This window comes from Strigops habroptila, chromosome 6, assembly GCF_004027225.2.
Source record: "Strigops habroptila isolate Jane chromosome 6, bStrHab1.2.pri, whole genome shotgun sequence".
Taxonomy (NCBI): domain Eukaryota; kingdom Metazoa; phylum Chordata; class Aves; order Psittaciformes; family Psittacidae; genus Strigops; species Strigops habroptila.
In genome coordinates, this window is record NC_044282.2 from 65,474,925 (window position 1) to 65,494,694 (window position 19,770).

At 38.0% G+C, this 19,770-nt stretch overlaps 1 protein-coding gene across 3 annotated transcripts in view; it reads left to right on the forward strand.

Annotated features, from left to right (window-relative positions):
* AFTPH (aftiphilin) overlaps nucleotides 1-19,770 on the forward strand; it is a 48,756-nt gene that overhangs the window by 18,112 nt on the left and 10,874 nt on the right. Inside the window, exons 3-8 of one of the 3 annotated variants that reach the window (XM_030489974.2) lie at nucleotides 7,051-7,202; nucleotides 7,734-7,860; nucleotides 8,176-8,232; nucleotides 10,576-10,698; nucleotides 17,715-17,775; nucleotides 19,399-19,482. In XM_030489974.2, the coding sequence (XP_030345834.1) occupies nucleotides 7,051-7,202; nucleotides 7,734-7,860; nucleotides 8,176-8,232; nucleotides 10,576-10,698; nucleotides 17,715-17,775; nucleotides 19,399-19,482 (604 nt within the window). The remainder of the gene's footprint in view (nucleotides 1-7,050; nucleotides 7,203-7,733; nucleotides 7,861-8,175; nucleotides 8,233-10,575; nucleotides 10,699-17,714; nucleotides 17,776-19,398; nucleotides 19,483-19,770) is intronic. The other 2 variants (XM_030489977.1, XR_003991904.1) reach the window with 2 other exon arrangements.

Below are 19,770 nucleotides of genomic sequence, written 5' to 3' on the forward strand. Positions count from 1 at the left end.
GAGAGCCTGTGCTCACAGGCTGTAGCGCTTCAGATTAATCAGACAGTGTGGGTGATGCACAGTTACTAAGCCACAAGTATGCATCAAGACAAAGAATAACCTGGATCACTGTCACTTAGAAAGTACTTTGTCTTGGACAATCAATGAAGTCATCCTCTTGGAAAAAAGTAATTATGACCATAAAAGCTTCAGCCTCTCGGTTCACTGAGATAAATTAAGATAGTGTTGGCTAAATTAAATTCAGACAGTTGGGTAAAAACTTGCAGTGCAAATATATCTGTCTGCAAAGGTTTGGGTTTAAGTCCATAGCACGGTTCTTAAGTCTGTGCAGCTGAATAACAGTAAAAAAACAGACCATTAAAAGTAGTCTGTAATTGTATTTCAGAACAGGCTGGCTAAGAGGATCTTACAAAAGAAAATAGTTTGGGAGGGGGTTGTTTTAGCATTTCTGTTTATATGCTTCCTCTCGGAGACTGACTGAAAAGTCGGTACAATACTACCAGGTAATAATAATATGACCAACTGAAATGGGAAGCAAGTTTTATGTAGTCTACCTAAATAACTGTTAAACTACACTTTGCATGTATGGAAGATGCAAGATTTGATACATCCTTCATCTGAAGGAGAATAAATGTGAAAGCCTTCCGGCAAGAAGGAGGGAGACAGCTTCACATTTCTACATTGAACTTCACTGTGGTTTGTAACTGTCTTGTATCAAGCATTAAAAAGACCAGAGAAGTCTTATTCTTTCTCAAACCACTACATTTTCAGATTTGCTTTGCTGACCTGCAGATCTTTATAGTTACTGTTTAAAAATGTTTTGGGGATATTTAGGACTATCATTGTCTTCTTTAATTCTTTAAATTATTGTAAAAAACCTTAGTCCTCATTTTGTGTTGATAAGGGGTTTTAGCTCTTGTGATATCCTCTTCCTGACTTGTAAATCTCAGTTTAGGACCAGCGTTTCCATTATAAATTACATGCAGTAACAAAATGAAACCATTCATTTTTTTACCTGTGAGAAATCTACAGCACCATCTTAAACTTACCTGCTTTTCAAAGGAGGTGGAGAAAAGCTATCACATTTGAATCATGGGAAGATAAACTAGTGTTCTTCATAAGCTTTGCTTCGCTCTTTCACTCAGGTTTTTTTCTGCCTGCAGCTCTTCGAGAAGGTGCTTTGTTTGCTAAGCAGAGTCTGCACAAGAGCTAAAGAAGTAAGTTGTTGCTATGTGGAAGGGAAACTGATTCTTAGTTTAAACAGTCCATGAACCTTCCAAAGAAAAAACTTCCCACATTCAACTAAGAACTTAGTGATTTGTTTGTTTACTCATGTGCACTTATAACCCACCCCCCTAAAAAAAGTGCCTTCCAATACCTAAGGGGCCTACAAGAAATCTGGAGAGGGGCTTTCTACAAGGGCGTGTAGTGACAGGACAAGGGGGAATGGCTTTAAACTGAATGAGGTTAGGTTTAGATTAGATATTAGGAAAACATTTTTCACTAGGAAGTGAGGCGCTGGCACAGGTTGCCCAGAGAAGCTGTGGCTGCCCCATCCCTGGCAGTGTTCAAGGCCAGGTTGGACACAGGGGCTTGGAGCAACCTGCTCTAGTGGAAGGTGTCCCTGCCTGTGGCAAGGGGTTGAAACTGGATGAGCTTTTAAAGTCCCTTCCAACCCAAACCAGTCTGTGATTTAGTTAACTATTCAGTTTTGTTTAATGATTGAGTCCAAAAGATGCTGAGACTCACTGAAGTTGATTGGTATGTTCCCCGTGATGAGTTGTGTCCATTGAAATAGTTTTTTCAGCTTCTCTGTGTTAACTGCATGGTCATGTAGTTTAGCTCTTGGGGAAAAAAAAAAAAAAAAAAAAAAACGGAAATTGGGAAAGAAAAAAAAACCTACCCAACCCACACACACATATGGTGAAGGTAGAGGAGTATATGGTGACTTAGCTCCTCACAGGCAAATGTTCCTGGAAAATATGGTTTGGTTGTTAGAAAGCCCAGCAAACGGAGTTTCTCATTTAACCTCTGCTTTATTTTGTTAAAATGGTCATAAATACCTTTGTTAGGCACTCTCTGGAGCAGTGGGTTCCTGATTTAAAATAAATACATAAAATCTCTCTGGTTAATCAGTTTCTTTTCTTGGCTTCTGGCCCCTGAGCTTTGTTCTGCTGTTTTTTGAGAGGCTTCGCTTGGCTTCTGAATCCTAACTAGGAGCTGATCATGTCCATATGGACTTTATTCCTTTCCTAAATTATACATTTAGCATCTTGGATCCTTCATATGCTCATTTCTGTCTCCTTTCTTATGTTTTTCTATCAGATAAAACTTGAATATCAAAATATATTCAATAATTTAACTATTACACTGGTTTTATTTATCCTTAGATCTTCCAGTTTTGTGTTTGATAGATGCAACTGGCCCAGAGCTTGAGTGTTGCTTCCTCTGTAGCCTCTTTTCCTGGCAGCAGGAAAAAGGAGGGCTGAAGGAGTGCCCTGCTTTCAACTCTTCCCCTTACAGCACCTCTTAAGGCTGCCAGAGCAGAGATGTTGTGGGCTGTAACTGAGAGTGGGGAAAAGAGGGATTGTGTATAGAGAAGTGGTGCCCAATGGAAAGTGGGAAAGAAAAAGGGACAAAGCACCACTCCACTGTTCAGCTTCCAGCATGAGGAGAAGCTCACTGGATGAGTTCTTGTGTCTGCTCCACAGATCATGTGTAATTGGGACTATGGAAGGAAGCAAGACTATTGGGGTTCTCCCCCACAACCCCTGTACATGGAGTTCCCCAGAACTTCACCAAGAGGAACATTACAGCATATGGTGAAAACTGCAATTCCAATCAACTGTTTCTATAGTGTGGCCCGAGTATGTTGTCTTTATGTCAAGTTTTAGTATCTTCTCTTTTCATAGCTCTGAAGAAAGGCAGCAGCCTGTCAATGTTGAGGTGACCTGGAGTCAGCCGAGGAGGATTTAGTGTGCTGGGTGGCCCGTGTAAATTTGCTGTGTTGAAGGAGTTCATTGGTTCTATAGTCTTGTGGTGGAAAATAAGAGAAAAACAAGTTCTGTAAACCGAGTACTTTGGCCTTTCAGCTCAGTGGGCTGGATCTTGCCCCCTTTTTAACTGCCAAGGAGATAAATTCTAATCCTGTGGTTATCATTCTCACTTGGAAGTCTGTTAGGTCTGTGATATTTTGATTGTTTCAAGTGGTGATTACCACATACCTTAAGTGTTTACCAAAAACTTCTATGTAGTCACAGAAACTATGGGGCTTTGAGCTTGTCACTGTTTGGACAATCACAGTTAATTTTTAGAATGGCAGCTGTAGCCTTCATTCACATCTTCAGTAAGTGCTTTTAGGAATTAATCTTCTCAAATGGCAGTGGAGAACACTTGGGTATCAAATGCTTTTAGTGACATGAAAAGTGGAGAGAAGTTTTTTTCTTTTCTGCCTTTTTCACCCTGAGAGAGATGACACTGCGGTGTATGACAGAAATACTACTTTCTTAGTCTGTTTTGTACAAGCAGTAGACTGAGGTTTGTAGAAGATGAACATTTATACTAATTTCAAAATCTTGGTAATGCCCTTTATACCTGGGAGTTGTGACCGCAGGATTTCATTACCAATTAGAAGAACAAGTTCAGCTGTTTCCATTAAGGAGACTGCCACTGCCTGGGAAATGTGTGTTTATATGCTCTTCCCTGTGTCCATTTGCACACATAGAATTAATTACTCTGGTTTGCTATGGAAACCGTTCTTCTCCATCGTATATAAGTAAGGGCTAAGCATTTCTGGAAATGTAGAAAAGATGAAAGGAAGTGTAAAGAAGCTATAATTAAACTGTTCCTGAAATTTTGGCACAATTCTTAAGTTCAAATTTGAAACTGGGAGCTGACTGAGATGCTGCTTGGTTCTTAGAGGCTTTCTGTTAATTCTTTCATTGCCTAAGCAAGCATATTCTTAGTCACTAGCATGTTCTGAAATACTGATCCTTTTCAGGAAACATGATGCCTTGCTGTTTTCATGATCCAGTGCTTTTCATCTGCCTCTTGCTTTTCACTGGGGATATGTATTCCTGTTGTATTACAGAAATGAAGTATGCATTACCTGTTCGTGTGATAGGGGCAAATTATATATTGTAGGCAAAGTTAAGGTTTAAAACTTAGGTAGAGTATGCGTTTGTGTGCTGAAATGTTAGGTTAGAATCTGAATACTATTTAGTTTTACTTTCTGAAAATGTAAATTAGCATCTTAGTTCTGGTCAACAAATGCAAAACGGCTTACAAGTAATGTGACAAGTATTGTACCTTACTGTATGGCTGAAACGATTGGGTGTTAAGAGATGATTAAAAGAAAAATTATATACTGTAGAATATCACTTGTTATGGGCAAAATATACCACTAAGGTAATGGAGAGGAAAAGGAGAAAAAAAGTGTGAGTCAGGTGTGCTGTATAATTCAGATCCTTTAATAATATAACAACAGTGGCATTTTGACATTATGTTTTGTAAATAACTGAACCTGGTGGCTGTCCTCACCAGGCATTTCTTCCGGAGGTAGCAAAACTGAAGAGCTGATGTTGTAAGCAAGTTCATTTTCCCACTTTTTGCGGTTAGCAGCTGAATAGAGAGAATAGGCTGAACAGACTTGGTTCCTAGTTCCTGACTCATCATCCTGACTCCTATACAGAGTCAAGATATTCCGATAACATAGTGTTTGTCTCTGTTATGTTTCCTATACTATATTTGCTGATGTACATAGTCAGTGGTTTGCTTAATTGAGATGAGGCAAATTTTCAGATAAAAATTCTAGTGAGAAATGTTGTCGATAACTTATAATTGTGAAGCATAAAGGTTTATCCCAACTGTATTGCTTGGCCTAATTAAAATACATAGCTTCCACCTACCAGCCTTGCTTCTCTGAACTTTATATCATTTCAGTTGTAACAAAAGACCTCTAAGGTTTATGTTTGTAAATCAGCGTTGCTGCTGGAATATGCTGCATCTCCACAGGAGGGCTCTGCTGCCATAGCTATACTAGCACACTGCGATGTCTCTGGGATTTCTGCCTGCTCAGTTTCTTTTCCATTTTGCCAGTATAAAAGCAGGTATTGGAGCTGCTGGACACTGCCCTGTGTGTAATGCAGCAGAGCATTGGAAAGGTGGCTGTTGAGGAGCTCCAGATTAGAAAGATAGAAGTGTTGGTTTTGTGCCAGGCTTGTGTTTCCTTCCTCTAGCAAGAAGAGAGATCCAGGTATTTCTGGTAAAAAGAGTGCATTAAAGAAAGGCTTTAGTTTCATTTTTATGAGCGTACCTTGCAGTTGGTACTTTTTAATAAATGTTAAGAGTTTGCCAGTTAACCTGTTTGTAATGGGTTGAACTCGGGGGGGGGGGAAATACATTCTGTGTCCGTTCTACATCTGATGTCTGAGACAGACAGTTCATAGAGCTATAATAAAGTTGAAATTCTGTGTCTATATGGAAATATAGAACTTAAAAAGAAGTAAGCATGCTATACTTGTCAAAAAAAAAGGGGGGGGGATTTTTTGTTTGGTTTCTGAGGGCAGGAGGTTGTTTGGGTTTTGGATTGGGTTTTTTTTGTTTTGAATATTAAATCTTATCTATCAAGGCCCAGTACATGCTGTGGAATTAAAATGCCTGGAAACCATTGGTATGGATACGTGCTGTTTATATTACTGAGACCTTTATCCTACCCAGCAGCAGAGATAGTGGCACTGGTGGAGAGAAAAGCAGGAGACACTGCATTATGAAACGTAAGAACCCTGTCTGCCTTCCTAAGATGCTTAAGTTTCCGTAATGGCAACATCAAGACATGGTTGCAACTACTTTGACAAGCAGGAAATCCTGCCTGGTCTCTCAAAACTGTGGAATATAGATCTGTAGCTGTCCTGTAGCCTTCCCACAAAGCTTCTGAGTGTTTGTATTTACATATTCTTGGTGTGAGTTTATAATGTAAGGCACCAGAATGAAGGTCAGAGCAGAGTAACACTGATAAAGTTGTGGTTATACAAACCATGCTGCTATCTAGCTGACTTCTTATGCAGCTAAAATAAAAGTTAGTGGTAGTCTTGTTTTTTCGAGTTATTTGGCTAGGATAGAAACATTCCCAAGGTTGTCTTTTAACCCCTGAAAGATCACAGCATTTAGCATTAACTGTTTGAATCATGAATTGGAGGAAAAGGAATTAGCTTGGAAGAAAGTAATTCTTCTGTTTAAATAAGCAATCTGTAATGTATAAAACCAGACAAACAGGTTTGGGGGCAAGAAATTAAGGCATGGGGGGGGAGTATTTCTTTGGGTTTTGGTCTGGAGAAGTACAAAACAAGTCTTACAAATACTTTTTGACAAGCAGTGTTTAAATGCCTTAGTCTTGGTGGCTGCATTACACCTGGCCATCGCATGAACTGAACCAAATGAAGCTGGGGATTATAGTTTTCCTACATCCGAGCCATTGATACTAACAGGCTTTTAGGACTACAGATAGTTTTTCCTTACTGTTTTCAGAGTTGTTGTCGCATCATGAGCAAATGTTCCAAGTCAGGCTGTTTTGTGAGACCTCTAACTGCATATAACAAGTGAATCTGTCTTCTGAATCAACCTTATGTCTCAAGTTTGGATTGAAGTGTATTGTCATTGAGTGGAAATCGTGTTGATCAATCCTAAGCTTGCCAAAAAGATGTTCGGTAAAACCCTTAGCATGTATAGGTGTGGAGGCTTTAATATATCTTAAGTAAATATAGCAAAATACTTGTTGCACCTATTTTCTGCTAATTCATACCAAAGAGTAACTCTGGTAAGAACTGTTCCAGACTTTCTGTAAGAACTTGCTTTGCAGAGGGCAAAATCCTTACTGTTCTCAGTAGCTAGCAGCCTGTATTTGGTGCTTACAGAGTCTTGTGATGCTCTGACAGTTAAATATTTGATGGTAAGTGAAATTTTCTGTTAGCTATATATGGTTTTCCATCTTGTTATAATTTTGGACTCCTTTAAAACAGTTAACTTCATGTAAATATTTTCTCTTTAATACAGACAACATTACTAAGTCGTCTGGAACGAATATTTGAAGTCTGTTTTCCTTCCATGCCTGTTCTTGAAATTGAAGAAGAAATAAGTTCCTTGAATCATTTGTTGGAAGCAGGTGAAAAGCAGATGACAACCGAGGAGACCTTAGCAAATACTGGGTAAGAAACCACAATGCGACGCAAGTAAAATGGAAGTAGAAATGTGTCTTTAGGAACTTAAAATATATAGCAGTAATTCAAAATAAGTCATTTCTTTCAAGCACTTTGAAAAACTATTGAGTGAAAATCAGTTATCTAGCAGGATGCTTGTTTTCAGTGACTACATATGCCAGGAATATTTCACTTGGCATATCAACTTAGTCAGCAGCATATCATCTTTTAAGTGATGTCTCTGAGTTAATCAGAATATGTCGTATTAGTCACATTTAATATAAAGCGCTATATCTATTCATGTGATGATGAAGTCTCAGTAGGCCTTGTCCTGTCTGCTCTGGACTTCATTTTCCAATAAGAAGTCTGAACTAAAATTGTTCTGAGAACACTGCAGTTTTAGTTCCCCTGGGTATTGTGCTTGGGTGTAAGTTTAATTGGAATGTATAATAAATCACTTGCATTAAAAACTAGAATAAGTATTCAAGGCTACGAAGCTGTTATTCCTGTTGATAACTTGATTTATGATGGGTTGTATAGGGAACTGATGGATGTGTGGACAGAGCTGCAGGATATCCATGATGCATATGGACTGAGATACCAGTGGGGTGGCTCCCACAGCAACAAAAAGCTTTTGTGCTCCTTGGGAATCGACACAAGAAATATTGTGAGTCTGTCTGTAAAACTTGTTTTCTATATAATGGAGCTGCTTTAAATGTAGAATCAGGTGGAAGTCTTTGTATGAATGCTTGTCTCTTAATTGCATAGCTGCGCTGAACACGGCTTTTCATGACAGACCGTCTGATAACTTCTTATAATCCCTTTTAATGTTAAAAGTTGCATTACTTTTTAACCATTGTGTTGTATTTAACGTCGTATTTGTTCTCTGATATTAACCTTATGCAAGTTATATGACATTGAAAAATGTTATCATCACTGACACAGGAAACTCTTAGTAAATTTTTTGTTGTTGTTTTATCAGCTCTTTACAGGCAACAAGAAACAGCCTGTTATAGTACCCATGTATGCAGCAGGACTGGTAAGCTTTTTTTTTAGTGTTATTTTTTGCTATAGTTCCAAAAATGTTGTATAATGAAATATATTCAATTATATTAGGCACAAAGTACTGAAAGATATTTTTTAAGTATGGTTATGGCTTAGGCATCAATAGAAATGCTAGAAAAGAATCATCAGATACACAATTTTTATTATATGTGCAAGCAGATGCTTTATTTTTATAAATAAAAGTATTGGGTTACTTATTTCAGGAAGCAAACTATTTAATAAGGTGGGCTAGCTAGTCGAAGCTTGGTTTAAGACACTTTCTAAAAAAGAGAAAACAGTGAAGTAATCTGCTAATGTGTATGCAGCAATAAAAAGTTCTTGTTGAATTTTATTAAATATAAGGTGTAGATGTAAATCTATGAAGTAGAGCTTGACACAAGAAACTAGATCATTACGTAGTTGTCAGAAATGTCAAGGGAACATCAAATTTAATCAAAACATCAATTCACTTCAGCACTTGTGGGAAGCCATGGCACTAAGACCAGATGCTTCAAAGGAAGGCGAAGAATTGCTCAGTAGTTAAGATACTCTATGAAATGTGTGTTGGAAGTTTTCTCAGTGCTCTCGAGCATTCCTCTTTGTTCAGCTGTTTCTCTGTCAGGCTGTTCGTTGATTACTTGATTGCATCTGAATATCCATAGGTCAAGAATGATGCACAGTAATGCTTTGCAATGTTACTGGCATATTCATAAAGGACCCGTGTGTGTGTGTGTGTGTATATATATACACACACACATATACATATAAGGCTATTTATGCATACTAAAAGCATTGTATAGCCAGTATTGTTGTCTTGCCCCAAATGCTAGATAAAAATAGCAAGCATAATTTAGATTTCTATAGATTAAATGAAACTCAAGTAACCCAGTGCAGTAAGATCAACTGTTTTCACTTAGGCCGTATTCTGTAATTCCTGTTTGGCATTTCAGACTCTGTGGAGTGTCTGTAAAAACATTCAGAAGAAAAGATTTGCCATTTTTGTTAGTCTGTGCAGAATAAATCTGTTCTTTTTTCTGAAAACCTATGTGTGTGTGTATATATATACATGCATACAAACACATACACTTCTGTATCATCATTCACAAATTGAATATAAAAGGATTACAGTTTTCTTTGGTATACATTAAGCCAATTCAGTCTGTAGGTTAATTTTGTAGAGTGACTTCTACAGTCATTTTCTAGAGCTGTTGTTTCCTGGTGCATCAAGGTCAGCTCATGCCCTTCTCTGGATGTAAGCATGGTATTCTGATACAGAGAGATAAAGCATCTTGTGGAAATTGCTGTTTTCTTCCTGTAACACATTTGTGAGCAAGACTATGTTTGTACACCACACTTGCAGTTAGTTTTTGCAATAAATCATTGTTGCTGGTCAATTATCTCCTCATTTTTTTATATACTTGTACACACAATAAGCCGGATAGAGATGATGGTAGGAGTAAAGTGGTTTGCTGCTTTCTATTGCCACATGGCTTCAGGTGCGTCTTCACTATCCAAAAGAATTCATTTTAACTGGTGGCGAAATCCTAAACTCCCTTAACATGGTGTAGAGACATCCATGGGACAGCTGACCTTGGTGGCTGACTTCCTGAAATCATTTTAAAATATGCTAGTTGCAAATCCAGTGATTTTATTTGGGGGTTTCTTTTCTCATACCTCATTGCACTGAGACATGCAAACCACCTTGGAACAAACTTTGGTCTTACTCACCCTTAGTTTTATTAAGGAACACCAGAGGTTTCAGACATTTTTCATGGTACTGTCTATCTTTGAACCACTTATTTAAAATTAAAAATGTGGGCTTAATTATTTTCTTATTGCTTTTTAATGCATTTATATCCGTGTCAATAATTACTTTTCTTGGTATCATTCTGCAAGCTGATAATTTGACTTGTTTCTTCTGAATTACTTAATTGTTGAAATGGAGTGAATGCACGTGTACCTTTGTGATGGGCCATTTGATGTTTCTAGAATAGTCTACACACAACAGGGAGAAGACATCACCTCATCAAGTAATTGTTTCCTCCAGCTTAAATTACATTATTGAATGTTGAAAGCAAGCTCCAGTGAAGCACTTAGGTTTCTATTACTGGCTCTAAAATGTTTCTTAGGCCTGAAGAACCAGATGATTCTCTTCCATGTCCCATCTCCTTCTGCCCCCCTCCTTGAAAGTGTCCAAGAGATATATGGTTACCCCCAAGTCCCTAGTTGAGGGTAGTACTGCCTAGTGGTAGTTCTTGGAATATATGTGTGTGTGTATCTGTGTGTGTGATCTTTTTATTATTATTATTATTATTATTTAATTTATTTCTCTATTTAGGGTATGTTAGAGCCTACCAAGGAACCTTTGAAACCAATATCTGCAGCAGAAAAAATAGCTTCAATAGGACAGACGCCTCCTGTATCACCAGAGATGAACAGCTGTACATCTGATCAGTTCCAGGTAAAAAATAGAGAAGCCGGAGGAGAGGAAAGGAAAGAATGAGGGAAACAATGCCCCTTTCTTCATATTTAAAATATTTAGATGGTGCATGCAAAGACACCTGTATGTAAAGAGCAGGTGTTCCTTGTGTCAGATTGAAGTCTTGCTCTTGGATCTGCTTTTCATGTGTGACTGGAAGGGAGTCCCTACCATAAGACTGTAGCAGTTGGTGGCCAGCATTTAAGAGTCCTGATGATACCTACTGTTCTGGAGCAATTTGCTTTAAAAGGCAGTGGACAGTTACTTCCACAAATTTTAGATGTAACTTTAGACTTGTCCTTTCTTTGACTTTTTCAGAGTAATATGAAAAGCAGCCCAGCTGCCTGGAAACAGATTCTGGGTACAATCATTACTAGAATAAGTGCCTGACTTCTTGATTGTACAAGTTCTGTTGGCCCATTATGCCAGATTTCATTGAATTGTTATCTGTTGAACAGAAAGATGCATTGCTGGCTTCTCTGTCTTTGAAGTCTGGTACAAAATGAGTTCAGATCTGTTTAGGAGTGAGCTTTTGAATTTCATGAATTTTTTTTGTAGTTTTTATATTACGACATTAGAAAACCACATAAATGCCATGCATGTTGCAGTGCGTGTGTTGTCAACAAGCTAATGGAGTATCACAGACATTTCATTTTCAGTATCACTACAGTGGTACTCAGCACATATTCAAAGTCAGCTGTGACCCTTCTTAGTGCAGATCTTGTTTAATCGACCCAGCATCGTTAGTTACCTGCTATGCTCATGAGTTGAAGGCGTTCCGGAATGGCTTATCCTTGTGCTACACCTAACCTTACACTTGGCTCTTCTGAGTATAGTGATTTCCATGCATTCCTTGCTCTGCCGTAGTGCAGAGCTCTGTGACATGCTTATACCAGAGGAGAATTTTTTTTAGTCACTGTAGAATAGCAGTATGTCAGTGGGCTCAGAACTGAATTTGTTTTGTATAGCAATATACATGTTTGGTGATGCTCCTGTGCTGCTTCTCATAAATACTGTAGTAGAGCTTAGCAGCTGGACTGGGCATTATAAAATGTAATAATAATGAATAGTGCAACCAGTCTGAGATGAAGAAATCACTTGTGTGATTTCTATATATGAAAAAAAGTAGGAAAATTTCACTGGCTTTCTGCAGCATTCAAAGATCCATTTTTTTATAGAGTGGAAAACATAAATTAAACCATACACTAAACATAGAGAACTGCAAGAGCCTGAAGTAGCAGCATCTGACATGTGCCATTTTCTCAGTTGCTTGGCAGTTGTAAGTGCTGAGTGCCAAAAATAAAGAACCTCTACTTATTGGAGTCTTTTTTTTTTTTTTTTCTCTCTCTATGAATTTGTACTTTTGGGTAGTCCTACAGCAGAATTCCAAACTGTGACAAGCAGTGGGATAATCATAGAATGGTTTGAGTTGGAAGGGACCTTGAAGCTCATCTAGTTCCAACCCCCCTGCCACGGGCAGGGACACCTTCCACTAGAGCAGGTTGCTCTAAGCCCGTGTGTCTAACCTGGCCTTGAACACTGCCAGGGATGGGGCAGCCACAGCTTCTCTGGGCATCCTGTGCCAGGGCCTCAGCACCCTCACAGGGAAGAATTTTCCTAATATCTAATCTAAACCTCCAGTTTAAAGCCATTCCCCCTTGTCCTGTCTCTACATGTCCTGGTGAAAAGTCCCTCTCTAGATTTCTTGCAGGCCCCTTTAAATACTGGAAGCTGCTCTAAGGTCTCCCTGGAGCCTTCTCTTCTCTAGGATGAACAAGCCCAGCTCTCTCTGCCTGTCTTCATAGAAGAGGTGCTTCAGCCTTCTGATCATCATCTTCATGGCCCTTCTCTGGATTTGTTCCAGCAAGTCCATGTCCCTCTTGTGCTATTGCCCCCAGAGCTGAACGCAGTACTGCGGGTAGGGTCTCACAAGAGCAGAGTAGAGGGGGAGAATCCCCTCCCTTGATCGGCCAGCCATGCTCCTTTTGATGCAGCCCAGCATACAGTTGGCTTTCTGGGCTGCATAATCTTGTCCCATAGCTTGTTCTGACAAAACCATCTCATTCAATAGTTGTGGTTTATGAATACATACCAGAAGCTTCTATGCTATCTGTCTGTGCTGCTGGCCTTGGTTTTTTGTTTTGTCTTGTTTTTTCAGAAAGATAAATACTGAAATAAGCTTTTAGGGAAGAAATGAGTTAGAGCTCTAACCATTAAGAATGCAAAGAGGCCACAGTTAAGTAACATTCAGAAAGTTTCGGGGCAGGAACAATCAGTTCTCCACCTGAGAGAGCTTGTTTCTTTCTTGGCCTTATCTTCTCTTAATGTTTGGTGGCTTCTGTTTGCTTTTGGAAAAATCCAGCTTCACTTCACATTGTGCAGGCTGCCTTTTAGGAATATTCCAGATTGTAGTGGTATTAAGATGATGTGCCCAAACTTTGGTAAACATTTCATTAGGAACTGTGCTATAAACATTGGTAAATATGCAATAAAAATATAGACAATTTTGGTGGACCCTGAAACTTCTTATTCTAAAGACAGGTAATTTAGATAGAACAATTTATGTGTCTGTAAGTTTACCCAGTTAATGTGCAATTATTTAGTTAAAACTTCTGAATGCCTCTATTTTCAGATAGTGATGATGATGGGTCATTCTTATATTTAGAAACTTCAGAATATTGACTTTCTTATTAGAAGGAGAGGCTCTTGTTAATAGATTCCTAGGCTTTGCTTAAGGAAAAGAGTTGTTTAAAGTCTGGCATTTATGGGACTTGTATACAGATCAGTATCTGTGCATGTACATGTATGACTTCCTGCTGAGGGAATAAGACTTTGGAAGAAAGACTCTGGTGATGCAGAAGTAGGAGTGCAAAGAACATTTGTAGAAACACCAAAAAGCCTCCAAAGTTTTTTGCTTGTAGGCGAATGGAGGAAAGCATGCAGAGATTTAAAATAGAGAGCATTCAGAATCAAAAGAATTGAGGAAAAAGCAGCAAATGATCTGCAATAACTTTTCTTAGTTATTATATAAACTCTCTGTGTCTTGGCCCCATTCCCTGCAGAGGATCTCACTGGGGTAGTTACATGGTGGAAATAGAGTGGACAAATTTCCATCTGAGCCATTTAAGCTGTGAGGGCAAGGTTTTTATGATTTCTTCTCTCAAGCAAGTTAAGTTACTGACTGATCTATCACATTAGTTTGTTGTGTAAAGATGACTTTTGTAGACTTGTCCTGTTTTACATTTGAAGGTAGTGTCTAAATTCTTCTTGTCTTGTTTATCTTGACAATTGAGAGGTTCCTCTGTGCTCAGAACGAAACACAGTATGAAATAATTCCCTGATTGCTGTTCCCTTTATCCAAGCATGGTGTCTCAGAGATTTCACAGGTCTGAAGGTAAAAGACTCTTTCAAGACACATCAGGTGTAAAGGAAGAGTGTCTGCTTACATTAGCAAACTTTGATTGTGAAACCTGAGGCAGGTACTTTCTTCTTCTTCAGGGTGGGGGCTTCTACGCGATCCCAAGTCTTCCGGCAGTGTGATTGAAATATATCCCAGCACTTGTTGAAAAGGTTACTGTCTGGACTTAGTGTTTACTGCTTTCTTTTGATTTGATACTGTTCTCTGGTCAATGTTTTAGAGTTTATTTACCTGCTTCTCTTTGGCTTTCTTGGAAAAAAGCTATCTTATATTTCTGCTCTTTTGCTATTGCTTCAAAGCATTCTCTTCTCTGTGTTTGGGACTGTGTTTCTTTGGTAGAGTCTAGTGGTAGCTTTGTTCCAGCATACAGGATAAATTGGGGATTTCTTACCCACTTCATTTTGCTTTGTAAGTTTTATATTGGAATAGAAATCCACAGTGACCCAGACCTTTCTAGAAGAAAATTACCAGTAATTCTTTTCTGCAGGTGCCCATTACAGCACATCTGCATGCATGTAAGCCACTGAATTAGGGATCAGGTTATAATAGAAATAAGTATCTTACACTTGCTGGCTATTAGGGTCTGAGCCTTAATTAAACCCCATGGGGTGACAGTCTTTAAAAACACTTTTAATTATATAAGGGACCATCAGGACTTCTAACAGTGACAGATGCAAACTACCATATTATTGGCCACCAGCCAAAGGCTCCATCATGGAACTGTTCTCCAGTTACACATAGGAGAAAGATCCAAGAATATACGTAGCTTTGGTGACAGAGAGAAAGGTTTGCAGGTAAGAGATACAGAACTTGCTATTGTATCAGATGTGACAGTCGTTTGAAAGTGGTGTCTGAGAAGAATAATTTTTCAGAACGGTTGTAATTTTGCCAATGAATGCACACAATGAAATGTATGAATTACTTCCCTGTAAACCTTTTTCTGAAATGTTTATGATGCTCATTTGTGGAATTAGCTAAATATTTGTACTATATTTGTATTACAAGCTCTTCTATCCCCCTCCTCCCCACAGCTTTAAGACAGCAAAATAGTTCTTTCCTTTCTTTTTTTTTTTCCCTTTGATTAATTTCCTTGCGCAATTTTTGGCACAGAGACAAACATTTACATTTTACTCTTTTGGATTATAAAAGCTCTTGCATAATACCATTCTAAAATTACTGTGTGAAAACATCTCTCACTTTTATCAAAGAGAAACACAATGCAGTAAAACCAGCAGGCATTTTAGTTTCCTCTTTCTCGCTTCCTTAACATTGAGAGTAGTACTCTGACAGCTGAATATACTTTTTCATTTCTGTACCATGTCCTGTAATCTAAGATGGAGGGAGGAGTGAGAGCAGTCTGCCCCAATTCTCAATATTCTTCTAGATTGGGTGTTTTTCCTTAAAGCATGTTATTAAAGTAACAGTTGAAGTGCAGTAGTCTAGCAACCTTGCAATCTCTGAAAGACAAAACATTATGTTCCCACTGTCTGAGATTTCAGTGCTGTGTTCAGGTGTCCCTGTATAGTTTAGTTTTTCTGGGGCCAAGGACACTAGGAACAGAAAACTTTTCCTTTCTGTTTTGGTTTTTGCCTCTGTCCTCTCACTTTGTTTGCTGTTCGATAGACCAGGGCTTGTCAGCAACCTGTATAGATGGGGTCTGCTTTAATTGCCACCCTCTTTTGGAAGTAATTGAAGTCAGCAGAAGGGCCTCATCCCATAGAGCAGTTGAATATACTTAGTATACTCTTACTGATTTCAAGTCAATTAGGTTTAGGGTTTTTTCCCCCCATATTAGGAGGAATTCATCACATCCTTTGTGCTCTGGCAAATCTGAGAATCAAATCATCAGTAAAGGGAAAAGCTTAGCAAGCTATTGGTACCACCTTTTCCATGCAATTCTGTCACACTCATCAGTCCTGACTCAGTCTTTTGACACAAAATGTAGTGGGTGTTTTCCTCAGTAAGTGAGAGTTGGTAGGAAGCTATTTTGTTTCAAGTTGAGTTCATTTTGCTCTTTTTTTTTTTTTTTTAAGCCCCTCAATATATTTTAGAAGTGACAAACCTTAAACAAGCTACTGATGATAGTGATGATTACTTCATCAGGTGTAGCTTCCACACTCGTAACGTTATATTTCCATGCAAATCATTTTAATGCCAGTAACTTCATTAGCAAAGCAAAGTAAAAAGTGTAGCATCAGCTCCTTAAGCTCCATGGAGTGAATACTGTTCCAGTTGTGCTCAGTACTGGAAATATTTCCAAGTCATTAGGTAGGAAAGATTTTTCTAGGCAAGGCATTTACTATAAGTAAATACAGAAATCTCCAGGTCTCTTCATTTTTCTTTCCATAAACATCTATCACCCAGCAAAAGCCTCTTTCAGTTAGCTTAATTGTGCAGAGCTAGCTCAGGCTGCTACAGTCTTGATTTGTGAATCTGCGTGGTTTTTTCAGTGTTGGATAGTTGACAGTTTTAAAAGTAAATATATATATATAAAATAAAACTAAAGAGAAGGTATGTCTCAGCCACTGGAAACTTGACAACTAGTGATGCACTTTGAATAATGCTGCAGAGAACTTCCACTGCTTTTCTTCCATAATCATTGTTGTTCTGTTAGAAGTTGAGGGCACATCCTTTCCCAGTACTTCTTGATACTTGACCTCACTGGGGAGAAAGCAGAAATGTAACGGATGGAAGTACAAAGATGAACTTATTTCAGCCATTTCTAATACAGTCCCATCTGTTTGTGTCCTGAGAATACGAGAGGACAGCACTTGCAAGTTACACTGCACCTGAACACACTTCTCCTGTAAAGCATGGTCCCTGCTGCTTGCTTGATTTACCTGTGTGTGTGTAAAAGACATAAGAGAAAATGAAAAGGAAAGGATGGGCTCCCACAAGGAGTTAACATTTCCATGCTCCTCTTGTTCAAGCATTGTTACCAAGCATTGTTACCATTGTTGCCATTTGTTTTTATATCAGAATGAGTTAATAGTTAAAGATAATAAGTTACAGGAGTTTTATTTTTTTTAAGGGTTGGGATGGGGAGGGTGTTGATAGTTTGTCCCTCACACGTGGGGATTGACTCTTTAAAGCAAAACAAACCAAAAGAATCATGGGATCTTTTATGGTATATAGCTGATTTTATATGTAATCAGGACAAAGAATGGATGTACAGACAGCTTTCACTAATAACCCTCTTCTACATTTGCCCTATAATTGTGTATACATCACTTTTTATGCAAAATGCATTGTCTTCCATGAAAGTATTAATAGTTTAACTTTCAATTATGCCTTAAGGTTTTTCTTTAATCAAATTCATATGTTTTTGTTAATTTGCAAATCTTGTTAGAGGTTACCTAATCTGTACTGTTCAGAATTTAATGAGACTTCCTATGGTAGAACAAATCTACTTTGAATCTTTAGTGCATATTATGAAAATACATGCCTCCTAAAAGTTGGGGCTTGCTCATTTAGTTGTCTTTTTAGTATTTAGACGCTAAAGAATCTGTTGTGTGAACTGCTTTGCATTGTTGTAACCTGAACTGACTATAAAATCTGATTTCTGACTTTTCAACTCTAGGAATCTCTACCACCTGTCCAGTTTGACTGGAGTAGCAGTGGCCTTACTAACCCTTTAGATGGTACGTCTCTCCGTAGAGCCTCTAGCACCAGAGCTAGAGATAAGAAAGCTACAAAGTTCAGACAAACATCTATCTGCTGATTATTTTTTTAAAAATACAAACCACACACACATATATATAAATATATATAATATTTATTTCTTACTCCTACCTTTGGAAATTCAGGCTTTCTTTCTGATTAACTGTGCCCCTATGTGAAGTATTACGTAGTCTGAAAAATACCAAGTTAAGTATTATTTTAGATGCTAGTGTCACAGTGGCAATATTAATACTACATTATGCATAACTGCAGATTATAATGAAACTCTGAGCAAAAGGGCATTTTAGATCAAGTTTTACTTCTTAAGAGTATTTTTCACCAATGAACTACTATCTCTTTAGACATCCTTTGAATGACGAACTTGTGTATAGTGGCTACTTCAAAGCACAATATTTTAACCACAAACTGTTTGCAAAATATATACTTCTTGAGCTGAAAGTTTTCAGATTTACAGATAATTTTATATTTCAAAAAATGTGACTTCATCTGTTAGCACTTTTGCTTACATGCAAGATCTGATTATAGGTAATATATTAAAGAGGTAGCTACGAACTTGTTTGTACCTGTAAATGTATATAGTTATCACATAAAGGACCCTTCACCTATTTTAATAGCAAAGTGAGTTGTGCCACCACCTCCAGTCTCAGAAATGCAAGTGCATGCAAAGGAAATAAAACAAGTTTTGGAAACTTGTTTGACAGACAGACTAGAAACATGTAAAGAAACATACTTTTATGAGGAGCCTGCTAACAGCAATTAATTCGTGACACATAAGTTGTTCAAAAGCAGGCTAAAATAAACTGCATCTCTTACTCCACTGGTGTTGCCTCATGGTGGTGTTTCAGAACATGTGGGATGTAAGAGTATGGATAGCAATATCATAGTGCTGAAGGAAAGCCTGGATGGACCCTTTTGCTGTTGTCTGGTGTCTTATTACTTCAGTCAATCATCATGCTTTCTTTTTAATGAACAACTTCTTTAAAATGTATCTTGGTTTGATTTCTGGTTTAGTACTAAAGGGGAACAGTATAACTTACCAGTGAGGAACTGGATACAAGAGTGGCATTTGTTACCCTGCTTTAAGATAACGATAATTAATAGCTTAAAGCTGCTAAATAAAACTTTACAGGGTTCTTTTGGTTCTTTGGTATTTGGGGATCTGCTAAGTCTTCCTGACTTTCCTGGTTTTCAATTTCAGTGAGGGGAGCAAAAGCCCACTATATTCTAACTATAAGTTGACCAGTATATTGTTTCCCTTTAACTGATCACATCTTTCTTTCTGGGTCGTGCTGGTTCTCTTTCATTTTTAGATTGAAATAAATATTTCTATTTTCAAGTTACTAGTGTTGATTTCCTTGCTGCATTGTACATAAGGAAATGTGCACTGAATTAAGTTGTTAACATTTTAGAAGGTACAAACTAATACTGTAAGCATTGTTTTCATGTCAATTTTTAAATTGCGTACTGAGTACTAATTATAACTTGCATGTTCAAGTGTGTGTCTTACCCCTTTTTACACATAAACCCCTCCCTTGGCTTACCTTCTGTATGGCTGCCTACCAACACGGTCACTGAATTTCAAGCTAGTGGAGGTTCCACTCTTCTGAACCTTGATTTCTTTGGGCCCGTGGATGACAGTAGCTCTAGCAGCACCACCACAATCCCAGGTCAGCAGAGTGTTAAAACCACAACTGTAATCTTGTAACGACTTACTAAAAGCATGAGCACATCACTTGACTTTCCTATAAACAAGGAGAAATTTTGCATTGTGTTTCTCTAAAATGTCTTCATACTGCATTTTTCCTTTAATCTGTGTTCTGTTTTCTGATGTTTTGTATCGAGTGCGAAGTATTTAAAAGGTACTGTCAGCTCTGTATTTGTCACATGCTGAAGGAATGAATGGCTTTTATGCTCTTGCAAATAAGATGTTAAAACACTTGTTTCAAATGAGAGAT